The sequence below is a fragment of the Chaetura pelagica genome, unplaced genomic scaffold (assembly GCF_000747805.2).
Source record: "Chaetura pelagica isolate M959 unplaced genomic scaffold, ChaPel_1.0 scaffold130, whole genome shotgun sequence".
In the NCBI taxonomy this organism is placed as follows: Eukaryota; Metazoa; Chordata; class Aves; order Apodiformes; family Apodidae; genus Chaetura; species Chaetura pelagica.
Window position 1 is genome coordinate 856,898 of NW_009951915.1, and position 10,928 is coordinate 867,825.

Consider the following 10,928-nt stretch of genomic DNA (forward strand, 5'->3'; position numbering starts at 1 on the left):
CGCTCTTTCCTGGTTGCTCAGGACTTTGGTCACTGTCCCTGTTTCAAGACCTGAGAGCTGCTCTCCTTGCAGTTAGCAATGAGAGTGTTGGATGAGGTTCAGCTTCCTCCTTGTCTCTTTTAGCCAATACCCTGGTGTAGCTGTGCAAAATCAAACCCTTAATTCCATATCTAGCATAAATAATTCAGTTCAGTGCCATGGAATGCTGGGGTGAAAGGTGCTCTGGGAGTGGATGTGCTGCTCACAAGCACTGCAAGTCCCATGCGTGGTGTCCCTCAGGGATTTTAAAGCCCCGTGTAAACATTTGTGCTTCTGTGATTCATACATTCTAAAGTCTGTCTCCTTTCATTTCATGGTGTTCAATAAATAAGCCTAACATGCAAGTCCCCATTTGCTGGGGAGAACGACAGAGGAACCCTTCTCAATATCCAGAATGGGAAAATTTCATGGACCATTCCTGATTTTGTTCACTTGAGTGAAGATGCAAAGGACTTTATTAAAGGGATCCTACAGCAGCAGCCCACGTGAGTGCACTTTTGTGCTGCCTCCAGCCAGTGTGCAAAGATGTTGGTGTCTCAGCCTATCAAAGCAGTGGTTGTCTTGCAAAGGAGACAGCTGAGTGAGCTGTGGTGTGTTATGCCCTAATTCTCCTTCATTATTCCCCATTATCCAAATCACAACTTGGCAATTTGCCTAATTGGCCTGTTTCTGGTGTGGTGATGTCCTTGCTCCCTCCAGGCAGATGAGTTGCTGAAATGACACAGAGAAGTGGGAAGAGCAAGGATGGGGACAGAGGGAGTTATGTCAGAATCAAATAATATTAACCACATTCATTAAGTAATTTCAAGTGGAAAAGGAGGCTTGAAGGCACATTTTCAGGTGCTTGCTTTTTCATTTCCTTTCTATTCTTCCCCCCCTGCTGCCAAAATTATTTGAGCTCCAGCCACTGAGGGAGTCAAAGTCACTTTTAGGGCTTCTCTTGATGCCCTTGAAAAGGCTCCCTGCAGAGTGCCATGGGATCTTCCTGAGGATCAGCAGGGAGTCTCAGAGTGGAAAAGGAGGATTGTTTCACCTCAAGGAAAGGAAACCTTGGGTGGAAAGCTCTGCCTGCCTGTTTGGCTTCTTGGCTTAGTAACAGCAGCATAAGGACACACACAAAGTGTGCATGTGAAGGAGGCACCTCCAGGTAGACCTTGTGGTTGCTGTTGGAAGTGACTTGCTACTAAAATGGTGATCTTCTCTCTTATCAGAGCCAGGCCTAGTGCTTTGGACTGTCTTTCCCACAAGTGGTTCATGGTAAGTCATTAAAAATGTTGAAGTTGGAAGAGATCTTTGGAGAGACAGCTCATAAAGCTGCTTTCTATTATTTTTCTGGTTTATTTTTTTTCTCTTGGTCTCCTACTTTCTGTCCGACAGAGAAACTCAGGCATGGCTCTCCAGAAAGAGGAGACACATTGGTGTTTACATGCCAAGATACCTTTCCTTATGAAAGGTTACTACTGGCTTAAGCAAATATAAAATATCTGTATAGAAAAGAAAACTGTGGCTTTGCAGAGCACAGTTATGGTTTATATTCCAACTCCTGAAATTGCTAAGGAGAGGAGCTAAAAATAAACAACAAAACCAAAGGAATTTAATGACATGCACTGAACAGGGCTTGCTTTTATAATTGAAAAGCTGAAATTGTCTTCAATTTAGCCACAAGGGGATTGTAGCATTTGGTCTTTTGGAACTTTCCTAAACTAAACAGTTCTGGAAGGAGGGAATCCTAAATAAATAGATAGATAGATAGATAGATAGATAGATAGATAGATAGATAGATTCTAAGGAAATTAGGTCAGTATTTTTAACCAGTGATTTTCCTTTCATTCCACCTGGCAGCACAATCTCCCCCTCGAAGCAGCTCATTTCATTAATACCAAGCAGCTCAAATTCATTGTGGCTCGGAGCAAGTGGCAGGTGAGTTGACCTTAATCTATGTTGGTTCTTTTTGGTTATATTTTTAATTCCATTCACATATTTTAACTTCTATTGGGCTAGGAATGTGAGCACAGCAGAGATCCCTGCATGGCTGTGAATGGGGAATAAGTCCAGGGAGACATGGATGTGGCAGGAATAAATTATTTGGCTTTTCACTGCCTGGAAATCATCTGGGCCAATGCAGGTGCCTGTAAGACACGTGTTTGTGTCTAAGTGAGGTGCCCTCAGCTGCCTGTGCAATTGGAATGAAATTATAGACAGGTCCCAAGGAGATTCTCCTTTTCCTGATGTTCTGTCAAATAAGCAGATTGGTTGCTTCTGAAGATGCCTGTTTCTCTCTGCTGGCTGTAAGGAAAGGCCAGCTGCTCAGCTTCAACTGAGATGTCTCACATGGCAGAAGTTAGAGCAGATGAATCCTACCTCCTGCAGTATGGTAGGTCTTCTGCTAGGTTGTACTGCAGTCAATGGATTTAAAGCCACTTACTCCAGCTAGGATCTCACCTGATGTGTTCCATTAAAAAACCCTTTTCCATCTGCATTCAGTGGCCAGATGGCCTTTGAAAATCTCAAGCAGGGTCCTGCTTCCCCTTTCACAACAGCAAGTGTGTCCCCTGAAGTCAATATAGTTTCACCTCTGTGAATAAGATAAAAGGAAGACTCAGAGACCAAATGAAGCCTGGGTTGATGACATGTACAAAGGGGTGGCAGTGTGTTATTAAACCAGTCTGTGTGGTATTGAAAGGTCAGAAGTCCATTTTGGCATGCTTGCTTTGTCATCCTCCCACCATGTTTCCATCTGACTTTCCATTTGTTTTGCTTTTCAGCGGTCTCTGATGTGCTACAAATCCATACTGGTCATGAGGTCTATCCCAGAAATCCTAGAAAGGACTCATGACAACACCTCCCTGGCCATCTCCCGACACCTCATTGAGGAAAGCACTTCGTCCAGCACCAGTGGCTCCTCTTCAGACAATGAGAACTCACATTTCCCCAAGAAGAGGCACTTTGGCTCTACCCCCGAACTGCACGTGTCCATATTTGATGCTCCAAGCCATCAGGAGCCTGCAAAACATGCAAGTGAGGAGAAGCACTCCAAAATCTCAATCCCACCAGTGAAGCCCATGAGGAGGAAGTATGCATCGGCGAAAGCTGAGGTGGGGGACAAATCACCTGCAGAAACCAAAGAGCTCATGGCAAGTATCTTAAAGGAGAAGGAGGGGCTCCATCCCAGACTTCAAGTTGGAAGAGCAGAGCAGTCCCCAAGAAGTGGTGCTGCTGAGCCTTCATCAGTAAGGACCTCCACAGAAAGCACATCTCATCTGGGTCAGAAGGAAAAACCAGACATCTCTTTATGTGATAAGGACAGAATTGCAAAGGCTGAGGATGGGACAGACAAGCCATCTGTCTGTGTTCCTAGGCAGAGTGTCATTAAAAGCACGTTCTACAGCCAAGCAACTGAGCTCCCTGCAAGGGGGCCTTCCTCACCAGGCAGGGAGTTCAGAAGGCACCTGGACAGAGCCAGGAGGACATTCCGGAAAGCTGGATATTCAAAGGTTCCCCTGAGTGGTCTCCGTGAGCCTCTCCTAGAGCAGTTTGAACTGGAAGAAGAAGAAGGGGAGTCTGAGGATGGAGACCATCGCAGGGAAAGTCTTCTTGGTTCCTTGACCAAATCAGCTTCGTTTGACACCGCGAGGAAACCACCACATCCTGCCATCGCTGGTGCCAGCCGCAGCCGGTCCCTGGATGACTACAGGCTGAGGGCCTCCAGGTCCTTGAGGGAAGAAGATATTTTGGAAGAAGACTGTGATATATCGTCGCAGGAAGGTTGCCCTGAAGGCAGAGTCCATTGCGACGCTTCTGCGGGGCCCGGCAAGAGATGTTCTGTCGACGCTTCAAAGCGAGAGGAGCTCAGCAGAGCCAGCAAGGACGGCTCAGAAGAGCAGCCCTCTCCTTCTGCACACTGTGAGGGTAACGGGTGCCCAGCTGCTTCTGTGCAACAGCTGGAGAGACCTCCAGTGTCACCTCCTAGGAGTGAGAACAAGAAACCTTTACTGAAGAAGTCAAAAGCTACTTACGTCGAGGAGGATGTTGAAGGTTTGGAAGGCAAAAGCCCTGTTCTAACTACCCCGTGCTCAGATGTGACTGCATCATCAGGTCAAAAACATGAAAGCCTGGTGGGCAAACCTTGCCCTGGCAGTGCCTCCGACCCTGCTTTTCAGGAAGGCCAAGAGTCCATGTCAGCTCTCCCACAGTCAGAGGTCACCTCCAGGCCAGCTCCTGCAAGGAAGGGAGGTGTGTGTCTGCCCCAGCAGTCTGCTCCTGCTACTGACATCCCTCCGGATCTAAAAGGTGCAAACTTGCTTATCAAAAGGACAGCCCCAGATGTACCTTGGAAAGACAAAAGGCAGAAACAGTCACGTGAGGAAACTTCTGCTAAATCTCATCTCACGGAGCAGGAAAGCTCTGCTGTTTCAGCAGGCCCACCAACAGAAGCTGCTTCACTTCCAGTATGTAAAGACAGAGGTCAGGAATTTCCTGGTCAAAGTGTTCCAGGAGCTACTGTCTTGGTGGGCAAGCAGCCAGGTACCCTAACGGCTCTGCACAAAGCTGAGGAAGGTGCTCATCAGCTGAAGACCTATGAAGAGAAGAGACCTACTGTCCTGGTGGATGAAGGACTGGGTATTACAGGAATCACCCCACCATCAGCCTATGATGATAAAAATCAAGCACACGAGAGGTCTTCTGTTCACACAGACACAGTGTCAGCTGCTCTGAAGGGAGAGGATCTTGCTGTTTCAAAAGTCCCATCACCAAAATCAACTTCAGCTTTGGTCTCTGATGGAGCACAGCAGGCTGGAAGGGAATGGCCAGTTCCTAGCAAGGAGAGACTCACTGCTCTGAGGGGTGACAGCTCAGCTGCTGCAGAGGTTGCTCCCAGTTTGGCCCATGAGGCTGAAATTGAAGGACTTGAACCCCAGAAGGTCTCTGAAGGCAGTAGCACAGTGTCTGCTGTTCTGGAGAGCAGACACCCAGCTAGAACTGTGTCCTCCCAAAACACTGGCCTCTCTTCAGTCTGTGAGAGTGAAAAGCAAGACCACCCAAAGGCATCACTGGCCAGTGAGGTGAGATCTGTTGTGACAGCAAGTGGAAGCCAAGCTGTTGGGCAGACCATGCCTGCTCCTTTCCCCAAGGCTGGACATCAGGTGTCTGAGCAGCACAGGGCTGCCCGTCCCAGCAGCAGAGTTTGTGCTGATCTGGAGGGTGGACCTCCAGGTGTTCTAACTGCTTCACAACAAGATGTTGCTCCAGCTTCAGTCTGTGAGCTAGAATATGAGGAACATCCCAAAGTTTATGGTGAAGATAGAGGTGATACCTTGGAAAGTGGAAGTTGTGATGCTGGAAAAACTGTCCCACCATCACTCCGCAGGGAAAAACGTCAGGATCTCTCACATCACAGGTCTTCTTTTTACAGTGATGAGGAGTCTGCTGCACTAGAGGGGTTAGTGGACGAGATGGTCTCCCTCTCTGAAGAGGTGAATGTTTGGGCAGAGTCAGTTTCTGGTGAGAAGGAATGCAGAAAGCACATCTCTCCTCCCACAGAAATGTTCTACAAAGGCTCGGGTAGCCAAGCACCCACAGACACCTCCTCCCCTTCTGTACACTGGGGTAAAAGAGAAGTCTCTGAACAGGATGACCTTGCAGAACCCTCTCTTGTCTTGAGTGAGGAGTCAGTGGTAGGGGAAGGGCAGGGAGCACAGATAGTTCCTCATGAATGTGAGCATCTGGAGGACTTAGCATTTGAGAGCCCAACTTCCAGCCAAGTGAGCGTTTCCTCAACAGAAAGCTTGGACACTGGAGAAAAACCCAGTCAAGTCACAGTGGGCAAGGACACTGGTAAATACCCAGAAGTTTCTTTAGTGAAAATCAATGACCTGTCAGACGAAATACCCAGTCTTGGCACTGGAAAAAAATTTGACATCTCAGAGGTAGAACCTGCCTATATGAATTTCTCTGACTTGTATGACATTGTCTATTTTCCATTTGAGTTTCTGAACTATAGGAAGCCTCAACCCAAGCCAACTGGGAGACGTTTTATTCCTTTTGCTGAAAGGGCAAGGTCACCTCCTGCAGGGCATTTGCATAAGGATAAAAGACTGTGCATCAGAGAAGAGGCAGAGGACAAGAACAGGAAGAACCATTTGGAAATATCAGAGGACTCAAAGGCAACTAACTTATTAGGCATGGGGAAAGGGGCAGAGAGTCATAAGGAAATGTATGGTCCCCAAAAGGACTCAAGTGGGAAGCAGAAAAGCTCCTTCTACAACAAGTCAGGACTCTTCAAGCCATATGCAAGGTCTCATTCAGTGGAGCAGTCAGTGGAGCAGAGTCTGAAGCAGAAAGTAAAAGCTTCTGTTGCCCATATTTCAAGAATCCTAAAAGGAAAGATATCACCTGAGCCAGAACCAGAGGAAGGTAAGTATTTTACTCTGTACCTTCACAAGTTTGCAGCTATAACTGAGCTCTGCTAAATCTGCCTTTTCCTTTTTCCTCAGCTTATCTGAGGCCGAGGTCAGACAGTCATTGCAGATCTGGTTGTGGCAGGATATGAGTTAGCTCTCTTCACCACCAGCTCTGTTACAGACTCACTTCAGTGCAGAGTCAGCTGGGTTAACCCGCTGATGGAAGCAGCTTAAATTCCCCTCTCTGAGTTTGCACAAAAGCAGACCAGGGCTGGGTGGTGCTTTCCATGCTGCAGTTTCTTCTGCAGTTCTCATCTGGCAAATCTTTAAAGCTAAAGTGACTGGGAGAAGTTGGTGAGGTCAACCTGGCTACCTAGAATCTGCCCCGTCTTCTCTGCCATCCCTAGATATGCCCTGTTCCTCCAGGACACCATTCTCTTTGTAATAGCTGTCACAGACTTACCTGGCTCATTAATAAGCAAATCTGTGACCATTGAACAATCCACGTGCAAATCCCAGAACTGTCTGCTGTAAATGGGAGCCCCAGGGAGAAGGATGGCCTTGGGTGACTTCTCATCCTCTCTTCCAAACAGAGTTTGGCGAGCTGGGAAGTGAGGCAGTAGAGAAAGAGCTGTTAGCAGGGGCTGAAGGGTCTCTGAAGAGGAAATCAGGACTCGCTTCCTTCAAGTTATCAAGCCTCATGCCAAAGGAGAAAGGTATGGCTGTTGCAAAAGCCATCAGCTTTATCACAGCAATTAATATGGCAGTGCTGTCTGAGGGTGGTTTCAATAGATGGGTCTGCAATTATTGTCTTGAGAGGACCTGGACCAACTCATGCAATTATGACCCAGCCTCCTCTGTTTATTTAACTCCTGTCCTGGTGGCCAAAGGAAACCCAGAGCATGAATCAGAAACGTTCCTGAACCACTTAAACATGTTTTCTGATCTTCTGCATGCAATCCATTTTTATTTTTTTTTTCCAGGTAGCCCTTCTGACCCCTCTAAATTGCTGCTCTCCCTCTTGTTTGCAGCACCTTCCTTCGTGGAGGAGCTGATGGACCAGGCTGCTGCCGTGGGGCAGTGCGTGACCCTGTCGTGCCGGACGGGAACTCACTCCTCCCTGAACATCAGCTGGTTCCGAGGTGACACTGGCACCCCTCTAGGGAGTCCCTAACCTCTGGGACAGGGGTGCAGCGTGGATTTTTGGTATCAACTTGCAGGCTCCTTATGTCTGCTGTTTGCTTCTCTTCAGATGGGATACCTGTCCACAGCAGCAGCCGGATCCTCATCTCAGCCACGCTCAAAAGCTTCCAGCTCCTGACGATTCTCTCTGTTAATCCTGATGATTTTGGTATCTACACCTGCGTGGCCACAAACTCCCTGGGCTCAGCATCCACTTCTTGTGTCATAAGAAAAGCAGGTAAGAGAAGTAGCAGCTACAGAAGTAGGTGTTGCAAGTACTTCTGCCCAAAAGTGTGACCTGTAAATACCTGTGAGGTGAGAGTCCTGAAGGTTGATTCACAGGGCAATCTCTCCCTTGCTGGCTCTGATCCACAGCCCTTTCTTTCAGCTAGAGTGGCACATTTTCCAGGGCTTATTCCCTCTTCTTCACTCTTTAGTCTCTCTGCTGGTTTCAGAGCCACCCCAGTAGCCATGTGGTTCCAGAACCAGACTTCAGAATCTTATTGAGTTTAAATATGGCACAGCAGGGGTGTGTGCAGATACATATATAATACACACATATTTATATATACACACACAAATGCATAACACCATGTGCACATATGAAGAATGTCTCTGAGGACTGCTGGATGCAGAGGTATGTATGGCAGCAGTGCTATCACAAACAGTAACTGTTTTTTGTGATTCCTCTCCACAGAAGTTCCTCCCAGCCCTCCACCCCCTGACATCATAGATGTCCATGAGGATGCAGTGCAGGTGGCCTGGAAACCTGTAGAAACCAACATCCCAGTCCATTACACTGTCCAGTGCAAGACTGAAGGTAAAGTAGAGTGATGCCCTCATTCCTTGCAGGGAACATCTCAATGTGTATGATCTCTTCACCAGCTGGATATTTTATTTTTGTTCAGAAACATCCTGTTTTTCACTCCCTCACTTACAATTAGGAAGGAAATTCATGCAGCCACCATTTAGACATCTAAAAGTTAGATGTTGTGCTGGCTAAATCAGCCTGGAATATGCATAGTCACAGAAAGGCTTTGCTAAAGTGTGAATCCAACCAGGTGGTGTGAAAGCTGTGAGCAAAAAGGGAACAGCTACAGAAGGATGTGCCTGGTTGGTGCCAGATGCACAGCCCTGAGTAATCCTCCCAAATTACAGCTCTGACAACATTATACTCTAATAATGCCCAGCAACAACAATCAGCAGACAATATCATCCTACACCCAGACAGTCTGAGGAGGAAGATGGTCTATCCAAAAGGGAATTCATCCTACACTTCACAGCCATGTTTTCTTTTTCCATTGGTGATGCAGGAGGAAGCTTAGGGGAAACAGCCAGGAGAAGACAACAAAAGTTTGGAAAAACTGCATCATCCCTTTGATGTTCTCTTCCAAGGCTTAGTCCAGAGCCTGGTGAAGTCAATGGATGCTTTCTTGTTTAATTCCACAAATTTGGAATCAAATCCCCAGGCGTGCTCCTCCTCTCTTGGGATTGCTTTTTGCTGTTGCTATTAGGAATGTTTTGTCTGAGAGCAATTCCCTCTGCAGTCACACACACACAGCCCTTTGCCTTCAACTGCTCCATGTTCCTTCTTCAAATTTTCCAAACACATGTGCACTTTCTTCAGGATTAGCATGAGCCTGGGCAGCAGCTTTCTGTCTTTTCACTCTGGAGATGGTGTCAGCCACTTTTCCTTCCCTCATTATTCCTTCTGAGACAACTCTAAACAAGGCTTTGGGGAGGATACAAATGCAAGTTGTTCCAATTAGGAAGAAAAACAAGGAACAGCATCTACAAACTTCTGTTGTGTTCTGTGCATTTGGCAGGAACATGCAAAATTCTGCTTTCCTGAGCACTGGAGGATTAAGATAGAAAAACAAACCTTTGTTTGGTCCATTCTTTGGCAGCAGGCTTTTGCACACTGCTTCTGCAGACACTGTTCTCTGTTTCTAAGCTGTAGCTGCTCCTTACCCATACACAACCCTTCATTCAACCAGTACCCTGCAAAGTCCCTGATATCTTTGTTTGAGGTGGAAAACTACTGCTTGTCCTGGGGGTTGAGGCTTCTACCAGGGTTGATTTGAATGAAAGGATGGGTTTAAGCTCAGGCAGACACAGACAGTTGAGTTCAGCATTGAGCACAACAGCAATGGCCAAGTGTGTGACACACATCATGTGAAAGCACAGAATCATAGAGTGGTTTGGGTTGGAAGGCACCTTAAAGACCATCCAGTCCCAACCCCCCTGCATGGGCAGGGACACCTCCCACCAGCCCAGGTTGCTCCAAGCCCCATCCAACCTGCCCTTCAACACTGCCAGGGATGGGGCAGCCACAGCTTCTCTGGGCAACCTGGGCCAGGCTCTCCCCACCCTCACAGGAAAGAATTTCTCCCTCACATCTCATTTCCAACTCCCTCTTCCAGCTGGAAACTCTTCCCCCTCATCCCATCCCTCCCTGCCCTTGTCCCAAGTCCCTCCCCGGCTTTTCTGGTGCCCCTTCAGGCACTGGAAGGTGCTCTAAGGTCTCCCTGGAGCCTTCTCTTCTCCAGGCTGAACACCCCAACTCTCCCAGCCTGTCTCCAGAGCAGAGCTGCTCCAGCCCTCCCAGCATCTCCGGGACCTCCTCTAGTTTTGCTCCAACACAGGATGAATGATCAATAAATGTTTGCTGCTAGTTTTCTGCTTCAAAACTTAGTCCCATGACTAATGATTCCAAACCATACCTACAAGTTCAGTCCCTTGAGACATCATCTGAGCTTCATAAAAGCTGAGTAAATCTGCCCAAGTTTCAAACACTGGGTTTGCTAGGAGGATGCAACTGGATGGTTCTGTCCTGAAATCCTGCACTTCATGGTTTCAATTAGCTTCAAGACAGCACCAATGGGGAAAAGAAAAAAAAAATCGTGATTTTACTAAGCATTTATTTTGAGATCTTGATGTGTATTTGCATTAGAGATTATTGGAATGAATGAGAGAAACAGAAACTATACAGTAAAGTTTCACTATTGCTCTGAAGCAATATTGCCAGATTGATTAATATATATATTCATATAAACCAGATATAAAACAGCTGATTTCAGAGGTGAGTTGGACACATGTACAGAGAGCAGCACCATCCACAAAGGCTGGCCAACAAACCCAACAAACCCCAAAAAAAATCCACAACAAAAAGCCCCCAAACCCTCTAAAATAAGTCCTAATCTCTTTCCTGTCTTTCCTTGGTTAAGATGGGGAGTGGACAACTCTTGCTTCTGACATTGCTGACTGCTGCTACCATGCCAAAAATCTCTCCAAAGGGTTCACCTA

General features: G+C 47.1%; 1 protein-coding gene across 1 annotated transcript in view; it reads left to right on the top strand.

Moving 5' to 3' along the window:
• The window catches only part of OBSCN (obscurin, cytoskeletal calmodulin and titin-interacting RhoGEF), a 183,002-nt gene that overhangs the window by 167,021 nt on the left and 5,053 nt on the right, over positions 1–10,928 (top strand). Inside the window, exons 102-110 of the mRNA XM_009994678.1 lie at positions 372–524; positions 1,251–1,296; positions 1,882–1,959; positions 2,805–6,453; positions 7,091–7,156; positions 7,472–7,582; positions 7,693–7,860; positions 8,320–8,442; positions 10,850–10,919. Coding sequence (XP_009992980.1) covers positions 372–524; positions 1,251–1,296; positions 1,882–1,959; positions 2,805–6,453; positions 7,091–7,156; positions 7,472–7,582; positions 7,693–7,860; positions 8,320–8,442; positions 10,850–10,919 — 4,464 coding nt within the window. The remainder of the gene's footprint in view (positions 1–371; positions 525–1,250; positions 1,297–1,881; positions 1,960–2,804; positions 6,454–7,090; positions 7,157–7,471; positions 7,583–7,692; positions 7,861–8,319; positions 8,443–10,849; positions 10,920–10,928) is intronic.